The sequence below is a fragment of the Micromys minutus genome (genome assembly GCF_963924665.1).
Source record: "Micromys minutus genome assembly, chromosome: 2".
Classification (NCBI taxonomy): Eukaryota; Metazoa; Chordata; class Mammalia; order Rodentia; family Muridae; genus Micromys; species Micromys minutus.
The window spans coordinates 12762790-12783668 of NC_137971.1; the positions used below are offsets into that span (position 1 = coordinate 12762790).

Below are 20879 nucleotides of genomic sequence, written 5' to 3' on the forward strand. Positions count from 1 at the left end.
AACCAACTAGAACAGAGACTCGCAAAGTCTCCCCACACAAATAAGTGATACACACATGAGGGGATGGAAAAGGTTGTCGCCCTCACTTAACCATCACAAGTCACACTAAGGTACAGCATTACTGCACTGCACTCCGTAAGTAGAAACGACTGCTGTCAACTGAAATGGAGTTGTGAACAGCCAGTACCGTGGATTATAGACAAAAGAAAGGCTGTGGCTAAATCTCAGCTGGTCCCTCTGACAAGTGCTGGACTGTCCCTCTAGAGTATAGATTTCTCTGTAGAGGTCTCTTCTCTTCCAACACCAGAGAACCCCAAGACAGCAAGCAGTATAGCTTTTATCTACATAATGCTTCTAAGAAAGGAACGCCCACTGGCAGAGAGGCCAGGCTAAGCTTCCGGACCTCTTTATCTAATAATGACCACAGGTACTTATTTTGGAATCTTTCCTACCACTGGGGTGGGCACCTTGCCAAGCACTTTAAGCTTATCATTTAGATAGGCAAAATAATCATCAAAATGGAGATTACAATCCTAATGTTGTAAGAGAGATAATGGAGTCTCCTATTCGTACCTTTTCGGAAAGCACGTACGTGGCTGCCTGATCACGGGTAGATCTAAGGTACAAAGCAATGGCCCTCTGGTCCAAGCGCTCCCAGTTACGAAAGCCTGTCTATGTCACCAAAGTATTGTGTGTTCACAAAGCTCTGGGATGGGAAGGTAGGGCACACGGATGTCTGAGCTTCCGTCGCTTGGATGATGTGGGAGTTCCACAACTCCACACCGGAAAAGAAGGTGAGTAGATCATTTAGTATTCCTTCTGCTTCTGAAACACTGTCAACAAATAATTTATACTTTAAGGGGACCTCGGAGAACACAATTCTTTGCCCAGAGTAATACTCTGGTTATGTGTTTTTCACTTTAAAAAAAAAAAAAAAAAAAAGCCCCAAGTCCTTCCTATTCTCCCTCAAAATCCCATCGCAAATACTAAGCAACTCTACAATTTAATGACTGCAGTTTTCACCTAAACATTCCTACGCACTTGTAGCTAATCCTTGCCTTAACACAAGCGAGGAAGCCTGCGTCTCGAATGCTGGTTAATTTATACCAGCATTAGGTCTCTAGCTGTGGCAGTGAGAGGGCTGACCTTCAGTTTCAGTGTAGCTGCCACGGAAAAGACGAGTGCCCTTCAGTATCCCTTTGAACACAGATCCAGGCAGAGCTCAGCTCATTTAGGTAACAATTATAAGCTCTCAGCATGTCACTGCTGTCACTCACAATGGTATCACTTGAGCATATATCAGATACTATGTAACAAGTACTGACTCAGGTAATAAAGGACATTAGATCATTTTAACACAGACAGGAACCAGCCATCTACAGAAGACCAAATATGCCTATAGCTATGCAACACACACACACACACACACACACACTCCTGTACACATATAGACTCCCCACTATTCCTTGTCCTCAGTTCCTGAAAAACAGACACACAGATGAGCCCTTTCTTGCCAAGTAAACTTCCTTAGGCATCCCTTAATCCAGCGCTGAACTCAGGCTTCTTGGCCGAGAGGAATCCTCCGGGACCAGAGCTTGCCTCCCCCGCCTACCTACATTCATGTTGTCACAATGGCGCTTCATACAATATAATCAACTCTCCCCCAAATTCCATTTTTAAAAAATTCATAAGCGTACAAGAAAGGAAACGCCAAACAAAACCAGAAGAGGAAAAGGCACTCTTGAAATGAATTCAGCTGCAGACGCTCATGTTTCTGCAGGCACGGTAGATATTAATAATTCAACAAAATATTACAGTAATTACTATACTCTGTTAAATCACAACAGTGCACTTTAGCACAACTCCTACCAATCTTCCTGAAACTGCCATTAATAAATAAAACACAATTCCCCATATTAAATTTGTTGTTTAAAACCTAAATATTTTATCAGAACTAATATGTTTTAAATACAGTCTAAGCCAAGGAAGTCCCCTGACCCTTGGTTTCTCCCCACTTTAAAGTGAAATTCCATCTACCCAGTTAGGGCAAAAGTCAACTTGAACTCTTCAAGAAAACAGAGTGTGGGCCTTGAAGACCCCTGTTGAGAGGCCTGGGCACCACTCAGCTGGAATGCACTGCTGGAATCTGATTAGGCTGCTCAGGGAAAAACTAAGAAGGGGAAGAGGTCAAAATTAATTCTTTTAGGCCCTGGATCTGAACTTCCTCCTTTAGATTCAGAAAGAGAAGTCATGAATCATTAAAACAAAAACAAAAAAGAAAGAAAGAAATGAAATGAAATGTGAGCCGAGGAGGCATAAGCAGCAATCAAAAAGATCTGTCTAAGGCTAGCTCCAAGTGTGTACACAAGAAATACAAGTGAGCCATGCCTCACAGCCAAGCTAGGTTTCCAGAAATGTACTGCTTTCTGTTGTTAGAGGTCTGGCCATTTTACCTGCTGTGCATTAGTTAGTGTTTCCTGGAAAGAAAGAAAGAAAGAAAGAAAGAGAGAGAGAGAGAGAGAGAGAGAGAGAGAGAGAGAGAGAGAGAGAAAGAAAGAAAGAAAGAAAAAGGAAGGAAGGAAGGAAGGAAGGAAAGGAGGAAGGAAGGGAGGGAAGGAGGAAAGAAGGGAAAGAGGGAAGGAGGAAGGAAGGGAGGGAGGGAAGGAGGAAGGAAGGGAGGGAGGGAAGGAGGAAGGAAGGGAGGGAGGGAAGGAGGAAGGAAGGGAGGGAGGGAAGGAGGAAGGAAGGGAGGGAGGGAAGGAGGAAGGAAGGGAGGGAGGGAAGGAGGAAGGAAGGGAGGGAGGGAGGGAAGGAGGGAAAGAGGGAAGGAGGGAAGGAAGAGGAAAGGAGAAAGGGAGGGAGAGAGGAGAGAGGAAGCGATCTGCAAATAAACAACCACGACCTGTTTCCTCACACTGATCCAAGGCACTTGGGTGAACCTGATTACAGCTGGGCTCAGCTGAGCTGGGCCTGGGCTGTGCTGACAATGTCCATGTTCTGCTTGTCCCTCATCTTCTTCGAGACCTGCATAATCCTGGATAATCCTGGCATGTTTTTCTCATGCCACTGCAGCGATACATGATAGATGATAGATATGCATGTGCCTCCATGACATGGACACTTTGGAGGGGCATGCGGTCTGTGTCACAACTCCGCCTCTTCCTTTGACAGACAGCATGAGAAGGGAGAGTGTATATGTTCAAAGTACATTGTATCATTGTATGAGCCTCAGACAGATACACTAATACATTTTGAATAATAGTAACTAAGTTAGTTAGAGAAGAAACCCCTACCTGCAGAAATGCAGTGGTGTAAACACCAGAATAAAGAGAGCTGCAGGAAGGGGGACAGAATTGCAACCATTATCATCTACATTTGCAAACTATTTCTTCAGTAGACTTCTTCCTGCCCACCCCACAGTATGTTTTCCCAACCTCACCCTTCTGTTCCTCAAGCTCACAGGGTATCCAGGGTGATTCTTCTAAGGTAAATTAAGTATGCCATCTGTCTCAGGTAGGATTTCTATTGCTGTGAAGAGACACCAAGACCACAGCAACGCTCATAAAGGAAAACATTGAGCTAGGGCTGCCTTACAGTTTCAGAAATTTAGTCCATTACTATCACAGCAAGCAACATGGCAGCGGGCAAACAGGGTGATGGAAAAGGGGCTGAGAGTACCACATCCAAATCAGCAGAGGCAGGAAGAGAACTGAGACCTCAAATCCCACCTCCAGGGACACACCTCCTTCATCTCTCCAACAAGGCCACACCTCCCAACAGAGTCACCCCCCCCCCCCCGTGACCAAGCATTCAAGCACAAGAGTCTATTTGGGACCATTCCTATTTAAACCACCATGTCATCCTCCTAGACAGACTCCAAGCCTCCTGTGAGGACAAAACTGACCTTTCTAACCCCTTTAGGTACCGTTCTCCCTGCCACAGTATCCATGTGACCCGAACATCTCCCCTTCAACTCCCTGCTGTCTTTGATGTCTCAGCTCATCCTCTGCTTCTCTTCAACACTCCCTAACTTCACGCAGTCTTTGGCAGGCCACAAACCTCCCCGGGAAAGCACTGCTAAGAGCCCAGCAAGGCCAGCTCTTGTACCACACAAACGTGATGAACAGTGAACAGTACTGTGGTTTTAGGTGTGGAGTAAAACCCCTGCCTGCTTTGCTGGGTGTGTTTTAGAGCTACTGTATTTTGAAGAGTAAGAGCCAATGATGTTCCATGTGATGTCCTTTCACAGCACAGTACAGACTTTAAATCTATTGTCAAAGCATCAGGTTTTATCATAGAAGTGCACAGCATTCATCTGAGCAACATCACAGGGTTTCCATACCAGGTGCCTCTTTTTCTCACCCTCGTTGGTCCATGGGTGGGAAGACATGTATATACAAAACTAGCAGATGATTCAAAAAAAAAAAAAACCAGCAAGCAATGGAAGTTCTGCACCCTAAAGTTTCATAACTAGATGAACCAAGGTAAGAGAAAATAAAATCTCAAGCTAGCGGGATGGTTTAAATGCATCTCCTGATCCTGATACTAAGTGACCATATGATTTATCCTCCAAGCCAAGATCTTCTGAGAACTAAAAGAAAATGATTAATATGACGTCAGTACAAATATGAACGAGGACATCTCTACACACAACCAAGAATGAAATCTCAGAAGCAGGACACAGATCCAAGAGAAAAACAAATGGACGAAATGGGCCCAGAGAGGAAGGAGTCTGTACAATTAGAACAGCCAGCTAACGTGTGCTAAAGCAATAGTGGAAGTTTCCTCTGTCTACATGGAAAGCAAAACAAAAAGAAACACAAAACAGAACCAATTGCCTGGTGAGAAAGTTAGAGCAAAGCTACCCAGGGTTACAAACCTACAGTCCCAGCTCCCCAAGACCCAGCTGAATAAGATCAGAACACATCCTGTCCAATGACACTGGCTGACTAATAAAGAATGGCATTGCTTTCAATCACACTACTAGATCTTGTATAAATGATAAAGTCACCATTTTTAATATTTCATTGTATCGCCTCAGTACTAACAAACTAACCCACGTACTGTCTCACACTGTTCTATGTAACATCTGTCCCATATGTGCTCTCCACACATGAAACCATAGGTTTGGAGTAGTCAAGGTCTACTATGTGGGGATTCTGCACAGGCTGTGTTACTGGGCACAAACTAAATGCTCCCCAAATAACACTTTACCTGATAGGAAAAAGAGCAATCAATACAGGTCAAGTTATAGAACAAATTTTTTTTTTACAAACATCAAATTATCATCCATCTGGAAATTTTATTATCTCAGATGCAACTGGAAATAAAGTGTGCATTATGTTTGGGATGCAAATCTCTGGGCCTTCATACCAGAGTATGTGAGTTGCGTGTCTCACTTGCACTGCGGAAGTAGAGAAGAGGGGTTACACTTGGCCTCACATCTGTCTGTTAGGGACTCCCAGCTCCCTGAAGAATGAACAAGAGTGTGGTAAACCAGTCCCTAGTGATTATATCACCCAAGATTAATTCAAAATGTACAACATTTCATGATTTAACTGAGTCAAAAAGGGGAACCAGAGGATTGCTGCTCTTTCACGAACATAAATGGTGTTTACTTTGTCCTGGCATGAGGCCACAGTTGCTTTTTTTTTTTTTTTTTTTTTTCATTTTACAGATTGGGGTTGGGGGGGATTCAAGACAAGTCAAATATCTTGATTGACATTGCACTAAAGCAAGCAAATTATTGAATGAATTAGCGAAATAATAAATAAAAATACATCTGCTTAGGCAAGACCAATCTTGAAAAAAGAATTTTCTAATTTGAAAGTCATAACTCCTTCTCCTGACCGATAACGTAGCTAATTTTACAAAGGAACACAACTATTATTTATAAACTAAGATCCCACACCTAAATGGGGCCCAAGTTCCATGGACCTGAGAAGCAGGTGACTTACTAACAAAAGTTAGTGCGAATAAGGAACACAAACCAGAAAGTCCCAATTCCAAATCAACATCCTCACCAACATATTATGATGTCCTTCTGTGATATGATCTGAGGCAAATAAGTAAATCAATCAATCAATCAATCAAGCTAACTCCGAGGCCAATGGCTCCTTCTAATTATAAGGAAGCCTAATAAGAAAGGAATATTATTGTAGGTAGACCATCACCTACCAGCAGTTAAACATCCAAATATCAGGAGGTATAAATATTGTGAAGACCAAGTGCATGCCCTGATGTGTGGGTGCCCTCCTAGAAGCCATTGGGCTCCTTCACTCTGACAGGTACTAAACCAAAGAATTCTGGGGATTCTTTAGAGGGTATGAATGCTAGAGCCTCAGAGGGCCTGTGGCAGCTGCTGGTTCCTCTACTGGTGCCTCTGCTGCTGCTGCTGGTGGTGGTGGTGGAGGTGGTTGTGGTGGTGGTGGTGGTGGTGGTGGTGGTGGTGGTGGTGGTGGTGGTGGTGGAGGTGGTGGTGGTGATGGTGGTGGTGGTGGTGGTGGTGGAGGTGGTGGAGGTGGTGGAGGTGGTGGTGGTGGTGATGGTTTTTGTTGCAGCTTCTGCTATTGCTGGATTGCTGTTTTGTTGTATTGATAGATTGTTGGTTGGAGACATCTTGACAATGGAGATTGGACTGGCCCCAAGAAACCTGACATCCCAAATCAGCAGGAAATAGTCTAAGAGGTCTACACTTTCTTTCTCCTCTAACCTTCTTTCTCTCCTACCTAGTGTTCAAGAGGTTGTAAGAGACTGGGGTGGAATAAGGTTGAAAGAATGGTAGATATCAGAACCCAATAAAGTAGCTTGAAAAAGTACAGAAACAGTTAGTAGCACCTCAACTTTTGGTGGGATTGCACACTACCTTCTTGCCAGGTATGCTCGATTTTTATCTTGCTGGAGCTTGTGAAAGTTTGTACAGGCTATCACAATCACTGTGAGAGCATTTATGACTGCATTTTTTTTTATGTCTAGAAAATGGTTTTCTTGATGTTACTCACCACCTCTGGCTCTTACAATCTTCCACCACCACCACCAGCACCGACCTTCCACTAAAGATCTTTGAACCTTGGAGAGAGTCTACAGTCTTTGTTCTCTGAATGTTGACCAGTTCTCAGACTCACTGTTAACTGCCAAGTACTTCCAAAAGAAGTTTCTCTGATGAAAGCTGAGAAATGTTCTTATGTATGTCAATATCAGTAAGTCACTGGAAGACATTTTGATACAAGTTAGCATAGTAACTGTATTGGATTTTCCTTTGGGCTTAGGCTCTAGCTAGCGACAGGCTCATCTAATAGTGCCAGGTATATGGTTTCATCTTATTGAGTAGGCCTTAGAACCAACCAGAGAGTAGTTGGTTGCTTACATAGCTTTTGTACCACTATGGCACCAACTGACCTATCTTTTCAGGCCAGACATTGCTGTAGCTTACAATGTTCATAGGTAAGTGAGACTGAAGTCTTCTTTTCTCCCCCAGAAGCATCATGAACACTCACCACAGGGACAAAATTTGCAGTTGAATACCAACTTGATGTCTCTGTGTTCTATGACATAAGCATTTAGTGTTTTCAGCAACAGGGTCATAATGTCAAGTTTTTGAGCAGTACTGACAATATCCAGTAACTCTTGGGGATCTAAGTGACCTCATTGAGAAATAATACAAAAAAGTGACCCATTCCTGGTTCTGTGATTTATATTTGCTAGCCTGGGATGTCTAAACATACCCAAAGTGAGATTCTCTAAGTATGAGAAAACTTCCCAACTTGACATGATGGATAACATTACGTACTAATCCAATGGGCCACGGGGCACTCGAATATTTGGTTGATCATTATTTTGTTAGGGTGTTCTTGGGTAGTGTTAACATTTTAATCAATAATCTGAATAATGCAGATGGTCTTTCTTCACACAGACATGTCTCATCACTGGAAGGCCTACATGTAATACAAGGCCGAGGAATAAGATTTTTTTCTCTGTGCCTCACTGGTGATCTGGAACATCAGTCTTCTGCCTCCACACTTGGTCTGGGTTAAGAATTTACACCATTGTCTGTCCTGCTGCTTAGTATTTGGATTCAATATTTTAAATATCTGCCTTGATTTTCCTGGGTCTTCAGATTCTCAACTACACATCTTTGACTTCTTGGCCACCAAAAGGGCCAAGACCAAATCCCCCTAGTGAATATACCATTAGTTCTGATTAACTAGAAGAGCCGTACCAACAGCATGAAAGTAACTTAAGATTTCTCCAGAAACAAGGATGTTAATTTAAGTAGTTCCTTTGGGAGACAATCTCTGGGAAGTCTGATAGGGAAGTCAGGAACTAAAAAAGGGATGGAGGGTGGACAAAAAGCAAGCAAGTTGCCAGGGGAAACAACTGGAGCTCATTACACTGGGAATTGTGGGAAAACAAAAACAAAACAGTCCCAGAGTATTCTTATTCCTCCCTGTGTCCACCAGTGACTGAGAAGTGGATTCAACCCAGACAATGCCCAATTTGACAAAAGCAAAACTCCAGTGGCCACAGAAAGCTGGTGGGCCCTAATAGCCCCTATTGGGCAAACAGCCTGTTACTCATATTTGGAAGTCAGGCTAATAGCTAATAAATAAAAATGTTGAAAAAATGGACAGGAGACCAAGAGATCTAACAGCAAAGAAGATGACACACAACTTACCCATCTCTCATCTTGGTAGCTATACACTAATATTCTTGACTCAAGATGTAGCCTTCTGTGCTAGATACTGTGCGCATCATTTCTAAGACCTCCAACAGCCTGGCAAGTCGAATATGCTCCCAATTTTGCAGCCATTAAATGTAAGGCATGGAGACTTATGCAAGGCCATTGTTACTTGAGACCTTTCATTTAAATTATGTGGAGGAGGGTAATGCCATAGGAAGACCAAAGGTCTCAACTAACCTACCATCGAGATCTCTCAGACACTGAGCCACCAACCAGACAGCACGCACCAGCTGATATGAAGTCCCTGACACATATACAGCAGAGGACAGCCTGGCCTGGCCTCAGTGAGAGAAAATGAACCTAAACCTCGAGAGACTTGAGGCCCCAGGGAATGGGGAGGTCTGGTGTGGGGACATCATCTAGAAGACAGGGGAGTAGGTAAGAGATGAGGACCAGGGTAACAACAACTGATTGTAAAAAGGGGATTAAAGAATAAGAAGAAGAAATAATAATAAATTAGGTATCAACTTAGCTGGGCCATAAGTTGTCCAGCTATTTGATTGAACAGTATTTGGGTTGATATCTGAGGAATTTTGAGACAACATGAACAGCATGGATAACACAGCAGGAGATGAGGAAGACTTCTGCTGTAGACCCTCTGCTCGTCCACCTGTACCTGAAAACATGCAGCTCCGAACCTCTACTTACACTGTTTCAACAGACTAACCATAGACAGCCCCCACACACACACACACAATCACATAGTGACATGGCACTTTGGGCTTCCCTTCTAGCCCAATTCTGGAAGAAAAACAGAAGTTCCACTCAGCCATTGTTCTCCATTTCCCACTAAGGCAGCTTCTTAAAAAGAAAAAGCTCACAAGAATACAGCCCACAGAATCAACTAAGCAGGGCTCATAGGGACTCACAGAGCCTGAAGCCACAATCAGGAAGCCTGTATGGATCTGAGCTAGATCCTCTACATGTATGACATGGAAGCAGGGCTGTCTCAGACTTATTTCCTACTCTTGGGGCCTGACTCGTTTGCCTGCTTTTTCTCCTACTGGATTGCCTTGTCTGGCTTTGGCATGAGGCAATTTGCCTTATTGTAACTTGTTATTCTGTATTTGGTTGATAACCCTGTGAGGACTGAAGGGAAACAAAGGAAGAGAAGATCTAGGGGGAAAGGGAGTTGGAGGGAAGGAACTGGGGAAAGAAAGAAAGGAAGGAAGGAAGGAAGGAAGGAAGGAAGGAAGGAAGAGAAGGAGGGAGGGAAGAGAGAAGGAGGGAAGGAAGGAGAGGGAGAGAAAGGAAGGAAGGAAGGAAGGAAGGAAGGAAGGAAGGAAAGAAGGAAGGAAGGAAGGAAGGAAGGAAGGAAGGAAGGAAGGAAGGAAGAGAGAAGGAAGGAGCGAAGGAGAGTGGGAGAAAGAAAGGAAGGAAGGAAGGAAAGAAGGAAGGAAAGAAAGAAGAAAGAGAGAAGGAGGGAGGGAAGGAGAGGGGGAGAAAAGAAGGAAGGAAGGAAGGAAAGAAGGAAGAAAGGAAGGAAGGAAGAGAGAGAGAACGAGGGAGGGAAGGAGAGGGGGAGAAAGAAAGAAAGAAAGAAAGAAAGAAAGAAAGAAAAAAGAAAGGAAGGAAGGAAGGAGGGAAGGAAGGAAAAAGGGAAGGAAGAAAGGAGAAAAGGGCTCATTTCTTATGCATCTGTATAATATTTAACTTGATTCTCACCATCTGAATGAGAACCCACCTACTTAGACATAAAACCAACATAAGGGCTCTCTGGAGGACCAATCAGGTAAATAGGTCCTTGGGGACCAAAACTAAACAGCTGAGCTATATTACAGGAATACACACTCGAGATTAAAAGTAGCTAGAGCAGAGAAGACTCCCTCTTCTACATACCTGAGAAGTTAGTTTTTCAACTAGTCAGTATTAAGTACCTATCCCTACTCCATTTAGTTCAATAAGCTTCTAGAGACAGAAAATGAGGAAGCATTGATGAAGGACATACTGTAGAGATGGGAGGCACAATGTTGAGCACCATCTTTGGGTGAAGACACTTGTAGAGTCTTACTTAGTTCATCCTCTCATGGTGGCTCTCATTTCTTAATACTGCGACCCTTAAATACAGTTTCTAATATTGAGGTGGCCCACCCAGCCATGAAATGATTTCATTTTTACTTCATAACTGTAATGTGGCTACTGTTACGAATTGTAAATGGCTGATATGTAAGTCCAAGGGGTCACGGGGGTAGAGAAGCATTTGAAACAGTTTAACCATCTGACTTCAACTTTCCTGCAGATTAGACAATCAGCTTTCAGGATTAACCTGCCCTTGTTGCCCTTCTGGATCTGCCAACAATCTGTCAGGCAATGCACTTACAGAGTGCTTCTCCTTCTCTTTGAAACATTGTTCTCTTTGGAACAGCTCACGGTGCAACACTTTTTCATTATTTTATCTTATTTACTTTCCTGTCTTTCCCAGGGCAACACTCCCTCTAGTGTCTGTCTAGGACTCTCAGGTTCCATCCTTGGTACCTTAGATGAAGACAAATAGGAATGCAAGCCAGTCACTGACTGGACAAAGATTAGTACAAAACAACTAACGCATGTTGTCAACGTGATCATTGTGGGAATAAAAGAGGCTGGCCGCAGATATCTGTGAATATTCCATGTTCACACCACACACAGCAAAGAGATAGAAATAAAAGTCTATCCCCAGACTTGGGGGTGGTAGCGTCTTGACATTAAGGCCTCAGCTTCCTAAGGAGCCCCAGGAGCCCAGTGTTCTCTTGCTTTCTCAAAACTACACACTTGACTGAATTTCCTCCAGAAATGGTTTTATGATTCCTATGAGGTGTAAATGCCGGTACCCAAGCCAGGCAAAGTTTCTCTCATTTCTCTGGATCCCTTAACCCCCCCCCCCCCCCGCACAATCAAAAGCCCACATATTTTCATTATTTACCATCAGGTTTCTCGCCAATGCTAAGGAAAATTCTAAGTTTCAAGGAGCTGGAGGCCCGTGAGGCACCCCGCTGTGGGTCTCCTCTACTGTTGCTGACAGCAGGACACACAAATCAGACATCATGGAGACTTGCAGAGGAGAACAGAAAGTAGAGGATGTGGCTGAAATGAGCATCCTGCTGATGATGCCGGGGTCTCTCAGAGCCTTCACCATCAGCTCCTGGGCAAACTGTGAGCAAGGAATTCCTGCCTCCCCTTCCACATTCCCATATGAAAATCAAGAGAATTGCTTCCAGACACAAAAGCAGTACCTAACTCCACTGGAAACTGTCTCAAGCGTTTGGTGCGTATGGGTCAGATACTTCTTTTAAGCCCACTGCCACCTATGATCTCATCTAAAATCCTTTCAGCTGACCAAGTGGAGGGCGCCCCTTTGTATGGGCAGAGAGAAGATGACAACTTTCCAGGGCCACATAGCGATTCGGAAACAGAGAGAGGACTGAACCGAAGCAGCTGGCTCCCAAATCTACTTTGCACATTCTCCTTTTAACCATTCTCAATAAGCCCTGAGGAGGTTTGCATTCAGGATTTAATCCCTCCACAAGTATTAGTTCACACATATGATAAACCATATGTCATGCGATTTCCCCCATGCAAACTAAGCCCACATTCTACATCCTGTGGAATCCCTAATTATCCTATACCGCTTCAACTCCAGCTTTTCCCCCTAAGCGACATTTCTTCTGCACTTGGAAAGACACGGGTCCCTACCTAGAATTAGAGTTTCATTGGCCAATATCCCTGAAAGGCTGGCTTATCTGAACTGCAAATTCTCTCATCTCAGCCAAGGAGAAGATATTTCCCGTGCTTCCCAGCATAGACCTAGCAATACAAATCTACACCTGTAGCCCCAAAGTTCTGAGACTTGGTCTACATTTACTATAGCATGTTTGTTAGTTGTTCTATAAAGAACAGCATTCGCATAAATAATTAAAACCAAACAATCACAACAAACGAGCAACTATATTTGATTGATTCGCTAATTCAAGTAGCCAGGTGATTGACCAAGGCTCCCATCAGCAATCGTTGGTTAGCTGCAGCTCACCCAGCATCAAGGGGCTTGTTATCTAGTGTCTCAAGCCACTGCAGTGGGTGGGCAGAGTGGCTGTGGAAATGTTCCAGTGTGGATGTAAAGTGTCTGCCCAGCCTGTGTGCTCGGACACTTGTTTTATTTGCCGTGACACTTGGAAGTGACAGACACTCTTTTGGGAGGTCGCGGGACCTTTGTGATGGAAAAATGGCTTTCAGAGGCGTTTCACCATCGGTGCTTTTTTGAGGGCATTAACCTGCAGCCAGCTCTGTGCTTCCTTCCTTGACTCTGATGATATGTCCAACTCCATGCTTCCGCTGATACGGACTTAACTACCTGTACCACCATGCCTGACTTAGCCACTCCTGCCCTCATGCCTTCTCCACCAAGATGAACTACATCCTCTGTGCCTTGAAGCTTAATGAGGTTTTCCTGCCTTCAGTTGTTTCTGTAGGCTTTCGGTTATTGTGATGTGAAAAGTGATACAAGAGGGAGGAATCTATTCCAGTCTCAGTGTAGTCTGCCTATTAATGGGTAGTATCAACCTTACCCAAGGATAATCACACGGACACTCCTGGAAGGAAAATGCTTTGGTAACCCAAAGGAATAAGGAGAATATCAAGAAGGAATGGGAGAGTTTATTCTGAGAGAAAAGAACAGTTGGGGTCCAGCTGTAGGTTGGGATGCTGCTGTTTAAGCCTGGTGCTTCATCCCACATTGAGTAACTTGAGGAAGACGGTTCCCAAGAGTACCTCTAACCATGGCATCCTTTAGGTATAAGATTCCCATATTACCTCCCACAGTGCTGCTCTCTTCTTTAAGCTCACAGCCTCAAACAACAGCTCCACAATTAGCCACACATCACCCCATGGCATCTGTCTTATTGTCATGTGTTATTTAACTTTACAGAAGAGCAGGCTCACATCCAAAGCATACAAAAGGGACCTTGAGGCAAATGCTGTCGAGTCTTTGTTTTTTACCTTTCTATCACATCCCCAGTAGCCACAACAATGGCACACAGACCCCAAATGCTCAGAAAATGGCTGAATAGCCTATTTGAGTAGATACCTAATCTCTGAAGCACATGAGAAGTCAGGACCACTGAGGTCTTATTTCTATCCTCTGTCAAGTGGAATAAGAATCTACTGAATCTTGTCATAAAATGTACATATAAGTGACTAGGGGTATGCCTTCATCAGTAAAGTCTTTATCATGCAGCACCACTTTTGAAGGTGCTGGTCAGTGATCTCTTTCCCCTTAAACATTCCAGGCTGTCATTGGTGCTGTTGCTCTCCCTGCAGAACTTGATGCTAAGCCCCTATCACTGAAGACAAAACATGCTTATGAACCTGGAGAAATGAAGCTGGCACTGACCTGGAAGCCTCATTCCTACTGGCTAGCATTCATGGTGCTGTACACACTGTTAGAAGAGAAAAATAACCGTCAATTTGACTCAGCTATGAACTCCCGAGAGCTGATACAAGGACCAGCATGGCAAGACGTACCCACTCATGTAGTAGTGGCACAAATGTCTAGGGAGTAACCAGTCCTTTTCTGATTGGATTTTAGCACCACAGTGCAAGAGGGAAGCCATAAATGGCATCACTGTCAGAGCCAAGAAGCTGTGGCTAGATAGCTCATGGGTCCGACTACTGTTCTGTTGAAATGACATCACACAAAACCTGAGTTCAATACCTAGCATACACATAAAAAGCTAGGTACGGTGACACCTGCTTATAACCCTAGCACTGGGGAGCCAGAGGCAGGAAAATGGCAGGAGTTAGCTAGCTAGCCAGTTGAAGCAATCCACGAGCTTCTGGGATCAGTAAAAGATCACATCTCAAAAACTAGGGTAGAGAGTGACTGAGGAAGAACTCACCATTGAACCTGACCTCCTTACATAAACACACATGTACAGGCACCTATTCACATGAACATGAGCACACATGTATAAAGAAATCCCCATGTGAAATAAGAAACTGAACACTTACATCCAGTGTTACTAAGATGGTGTTAACCTTTTTATCATCTGAGGGTGAAAATTATTTCCCCTTTCCCCACAGCTCTCCAGAGCAAAATGCTACTTTTTTTGTGTCAAACATAGGAACAAAACCCATAATTAATACAGAACATTTATTTAACGTAATATTGTATCGCTCACCGTCCAAAAACAGAAAAATACAAGATTATGTTAACAAATGATCAAATGTGTGGTCCGGTGTAAATTCTGTACGTCACTGGAAAAAGGGAAGAAAGTGTTTCCTGGGAAGTTTGTATAGAGGCCTGTGTTTGTGTCTTGGACTGAGCCATGAATGGGTGGGCTGTAACAGGGGCCATGTCTCAGATGGATGAGGCCATGGGGCAGAGCCAATCAGAAGCCTGGGACAGGGGACAATCCGTGCAGAGGAGTTGACTGTGGGACAGTCAAGCATGAGCTGCAGAAGACCCAAGACACCCCAGGCACACAAGTGAGAGGCCTATAATGCCAAGGCACAGGATTTGGGGTGTGGATTTAAGAAGCCAGAGGTCCTCACACTAGAACAAAAATATGCAAAGGGAAGCCATTTCTCCTTACAGTGTCCGTCTAGTCTTACCTGTGGCAATGATTTCAAATTCATCCCTAGATTATGCTCCATGAAAGTAGAAAGTGCCATTCACTCATCCCCTGATCTAAGTACCTAAGGAAGGCAGAATGCCCTTGCTGCAGTATCTACCAAGAATAGGAGGGTCCATCCAGTCCTCTCTGCCCGCAAAACACACACACACACACACACACACACACACGCACACAAATAATCTTTGTTAGCTAAGCTCCCTTCATTCCTCAGAGCCAGTCCAGCTCATTCTGCATCTTCAACCTCTTCTTCTCAAGGGTCTCTTGGCTCCCAAATCTGCTAATGAATTGTGCTTTGCATTTTCTCCCTGTAAGAAAATGTCTCTCACCGCCCAGATGACCAAGGGAAGGTAAAAGCAGGAAATCTTCAGGTGGGTCGGCAGATCAAGCCACAGGCCTCAGATGACTTGTCCATCTGCACCTAGCCCTGAATGAACTGCCAGCCTCCAGGGATGGACCTTATGTCTCTGTATTGGTCTCTGCTGAACTTCTATGTTGCTTTTCAGGTGACTCTGGTCCATAGACCTTGGCTCCCAGGTAAATAAAATAAAAGTGCTTCCTGAGCTTTCTTACCACTGGATCCACCAGTCTCCTACTCTTAAACCCAACACAACTGGAAAAGGTGCCGCTCAACTTTCATTCCTTGCCAGTCAAAATGCAAGTTCCAAGTACTGTATTTCGGCCATCATTCAATAGGGCCTCCCGATAAAGGCGTTTGCTTTTCCGCTCACCTTGGAAACCACCACAGGATCTGAGAAGCAAATCAGAGCCAATAATCTAGCCATCAGAGGACTCTGGGAGCAGACGAACAGCCTTGGCACACCCCTCTTCCCCTCCTCCCTCCACTCCTGGCGGACAGTGACCAGGAGCAATTAGTGCTGTTGTGTCCCAGTGTGTTTCCTAGCTATGTCTCAGCTGAGACGCCTTTCCTTGTAATATTAATTAAAAACAGATTTTTTTTGGCAAACCCCTGAAGAACTGTTTCTGCAGCAGGCTTCTTTATTAAGCCTCAGAGAAGGAGAAATGCATTAAGATATTGTGACCCTGGGACGGTGAAGCCTAGGCAATCTAGCCAAAAGCTGCTTGAGAAATACGTTTGCGAGCCACAGCAAGATGCTCTGGTGAGTGAAATACAATGAATCTGATCAAATCTGTCACAATTTGTGCACATTAGGAGTAAATATTTTAGATAAAAGACTAGTTGCATTTCTTAAGGGGAGAGAATTCCCACCCCCATGGTACATCTTCTAAGCAGATCCAGGGACCTGCAGTGACCCAGCATCTCCTCCTTTCCCTTCACTAAGGCTTCAGGTTGGGCACATTAATTGAAAACTACCTGCCAAGTCATCCCAAGCAGACAGTACAGAGGCAGCAGGCTGCAGAGGCTGTGTGTGTGAGCTGCTAAGGAGAAATGGTCCCTGACCCAAGGGAGGATAACGGAATAGGGGTTAATCCAAGAAAGTAAAGGTAGGAGTGAGCTGGCTGTGCCTTTACAACTTCACACTCTGCAGGGCCATTTGCCAACTCACTGAGCAAGCAAGGAAGCCTCTTCCTCCATCTGAGGGAAAAGGACAGAATAAGGTGTTTTCTGGTTTCTCTGTAAGCCATGGGGACCCAGGGTGTTTGTGAAACACTCTCTAACCCATTAGTCAGCAGGAGACAAGCAAGAAGCACAGAAGAAGAGCCAGTCTCCTCCAGGGCAGAGGCTCACCTTGCCCTAGCCAAGTCAGTGTGATCAGAATCAGGCCCTACAATTTGATGTCCCTCTCCTCTTTTCTGCCTTGTCTGCTAGCATCTCGTTTCTCTCTCCCCAAGAAACAACCCCCCCCCCCAGTTATTATTACCAAATGAGCATTTGTCCCAGCAATCAAAATGGTGCCAAAGGTTCTGGGTATTTGAGCCAGCTACGAACCCACTCCTGAGGGCTGCTGGCTGTGCTCTTGGCCAGCTCCCCTGCTCCAGCAAGAACACAGCAGCCCTGTTCGTATATACAAAGATCTCTTCTTGGCCCTATGGTCCTGAAGTCCACAGTGAACCAGGAGGGTGGGGCTGAGGATGCTCAGCTTGCACATTTCTGACCGTAAACTCTACCAGAGTTCAGTGTTCAGTGGCTAACAATCCACCAACACCAAAGAAATCCATACCAAGAGCTGTCGTTCACCACAGGCACCCGGGGAACAAGCAGAAAAATCCAAACTGCTAATACTGGTCAGAGGAAATCATAGAAAGGGTGGAAATGTCTTTCAGCCCAGAAGACCCTGCTAAGGCCCTATGGTCTCTGCCCTGTGATATCTCCCTCCATAGAAACAGTAGTAAAGAGACTTCCTCACCTTTTCTTCTTCTCGTTGGCAAAGGAGGGGAAACACACTGCTGAAACCGCTCCCAACAACTCTTTCAAAGAGTTCTTCCTCTTTATAGAGCATCCCAGGCTATGAACAAGCTGGTCCATAGATGGCTCAAACCTCCATGCCCAACTGGTCTGCTACCCAGGGCCTTTGTCCCTATACTGATTGAAGAGGCATTTCCCCAGTGGGCACAAGCCAGACCCTCATATCTTCTGCCACTCAACCTCCCTGAAGCTGAACAGAGAAGGCCATGTGGATTTACCTGTTTTCGAAAAGTACTTTCTCTCTCAAGTCTCATCTCTAGAGCCTTTGTCAGTATTTTTAAATGACTCTCATAATTAAAGCAGAGATGAGACACTTCTAGCTGAGCGAATGTGATAATAAAGCCACACATATATAAGGACATCCCCTCCTCTAGGAGGAGAAAATCAGGAACATTCCCCCCCCACTACTCCTAATTATCAAACTTAAATAAAGTCAGAATCCACAGGCTCTGCTTCCAGAGAATTATTTCTTCTCTCTCTCCTTCCCCTCTTCCCTCTGTCTCTATATCTTCTTCCCTCCCTCCCCCTTTCCACATGCAAACATCTGCTGGTGACCAGTCAGTCTTCAGTCACCCAGCCCTGCAAAGGTGCCCCACAGCCCAGCCTCAGACCTGTGCTAAAAGCTATCCAATCCAAGACTTGGGGGTGGTGGAACTTTCTTGGTGGAGATAGGCAAATGAAGCCATTAGTCACCAAGCTGCCCTATGTTGTGTATTTCCACTCTTCTCCTTAGAATCCAGCATGTGGTCCCCAGGCTCTGCTGCCTCAGCCCCAGGGCCTATCACTGACAACCAGTAAATCTGTACTTGGTTACTGCTTCTGTGATGAGCTCTGCAGCCCCCTGGCTTCCTTGTTATTCAATGCTCAGCCCTGTGAACCCCACACTCTGGTAAAATAAGGCAAACATTTCCCCAGGAAGTCTTTTCCGAGGCCTGTCATTAGGAGACATACAAAAGAGGCAGCGGTTTCTATTAGATGAGCTTCCAAAGCTGCCTGTGAATCCCTAGTCCCCTTAATGGAACCCCTGCTCTCCCCCAAGTCTGGTTCTCCAGTGAACTGGAAAGTCACGCCAGAAAAACAAACAAACAAACAAAGAAACTGATTTGGCAAGGCCAGTGAAATAGCATAGAGATCAGAAGAGGAAAGAGGTTTGGGGGAGCCAGTTTTTGCTGGGGGTATTGAAATGAAGTGAGTCCCCTTAAGCAAGCTCTGCCCGCGGCTGCCCAAATTGGACCCAATTCAGCTGGACACCCCATTCCTGAGCCCTGAAGCCTCAGGAGCTGGCTTAAGGAAGGTACCACTTCTTGATAAAACAACATCACGGGAACCAAGGTGGCAAGGAAAATAGGGAAGAGATGTGCTCAGAAAGATCAGGGTCTCAACTTTGATCCCAGAGTCCCTGAGCCTTTAGTGAAGTAGGACAGAGGAGAAAGTGAGTTTTCTGCTCCCTGCTCCTGCGTGCAGCTCAATAAGCAGTAGAAAAAGGGTGTGGAAATTCACTTCACGCCTTAACTTTTTCCTGCCTGCTCCCCCACCCCCCAGGAAAGCCTTTCAGCTTGGATGATGCAGCCCAACTCCCAGCCTGGCTAGAAAGTCTTGTGCCTAGCAGCGACCCCAAAATAAACAAGTGTTCTGAGTGTCCCTGTGGCTTCAATCTCCCTGGTTCCCTTCACGTGACCCCAGGGCCAAAAGGGAGTCCAGTTCCTCCAGTCTCGGGAATTTGTCTAGAGATTTCTCCGCATCAGCCCATGTTTGCACTCAGGAATTCAAGCGTCCTTTCCCCAGAAAAGAAAAAGTCACTCTCAGACCTGAATGCGGGGAGCGAGCGATCACAGATCCCTCTCCCAGACAGCTTTAAGACACGCTTTCCTCTTAGCCCTCCAAACAGCCTCAGTACTAGGGTCTTCAGTAAACAGATGCACACGCCATCTTACAACAAAACTCGGCTAACCTGTTGGGGGCGTGAAGTGGGCAAGGCAAACCCCTCTCCAAAAGTCTGGGCATTGTGATTCTCCTTCTGGACCCTAAGAAACTATCTGCCCCTTGCCCATCGCCCATTCCCTGGTTGCCCTCAGCTGTCAGAAGACTACCGATCTGTTCCAGATGGGTACTCACACTGCTGTTGTGTCCGGACCAGTGTACCATGGCTTGGTTGTGAGCTGAGTCCCCGGTCAGTGCAAAAGATGTGCTCGGCAGCCGGAGCTCCTCAGTCGCTGGTCCTCCAGTCCGCGTCCCCTTCATCTCCTCCCGGGAACCCTTGGTCTGAGGACGGCTTCCTTTGGCACCATCTGCGGGAGCAGTAGCCCAAGTGTCTCCGCGCTCCAGGGTGCTGGGGGGCTGCTCCCGGCGAGTCCTCCTCGCGCTGCCCGCCTGGCTAGGAGCTGGGATGCCCCGGACCCACCTCGCGCCTTCAGGCGACATTCCCGCAGCTTCAGTCGGTAGCTCCCCAAGGCTCGCCCGGGACAGTATCTCTATCCTGGACCGGCGTCTCGGTGCAGCGGCTCTCCGTGCAGATGCCAGCTCCTCAGGCCATCGGTGTTCTGCTGCCCGTGGCAAGAAAGGAGGCAACGCTGGTGGTCGCGAAGCCGGGGACACCAAGCGCCCAGGACCTCCCGTCGCGCCCCAAGTGATCTCGGCACCGGCCAGGACCCACGTTGACAAGAGTAGCAGCCCCGTCCGGGCGAGGGGCGCCCCGGGCCAGCCTGCTGGGCGCTCAGTGCCTGCCACCTCCATCCCGCTGCGGCTACAGCGGCTCGGGCTGCCGAGTGTGTGGCGCCCGCCGAGGTGCGGGTCCGGCGGAGGGGGGTTGGGGGGAGGGCTGGGGGGGATGCGCGCGCGCCGGCAAGCGAGCTAGCGACTGTGTCAGGGGAGTGAGGAGGGGGCGGCCGGGAAGGAGGTGGCTCCGGCTGGAGCGCCTCGCCTGTCCCCTGCACTCTTCCCTCTCTGGATCGCTTGTTCCCACGTCCAGAGGGTGATTCCAAAACCCCAAGGCAATTACTAAATGCTCGCTCCCCCAACGCTGTGGCGGGTTTGATGCTGTTGTTAAGACGCCCCCCGCCCAAATCTTTTCCACCGACCTCTTTTAGAAATTTTGTGAAAAAGAGTGTTCAGAGGAAATAAAGGAAATCCTCTTTTAAAACGGGCT

At 46.0% G+C, this 20879-nt stretch overlaps 1 protein-coding gene across 1 annotated transcript in view; it reads right to left on the reverse strand.

Moving 5' to 3' along the window:
* The window catches only part of SORCS3 (sortilin related VPS10 domain containing receptor 3), a gene marked incomplete at both ends in the record, with an annotated part of 603941 nt that extends 583474 nt beyond the window's left edge, over positions 1-20467 (reverse strand). The window contains one exon of the mRNA XM_080913549.1: positions 19850-20467. Within this exon, the coding sequence (XP_080769675.1) occupies positions 19850-20467 (618 nt within the window). The remainder of the gene's footprint in view (positions 1-19849) is intronic.
* Between the last annotated feature and the right edge of the window lie 412 nt (positions 20468-20879).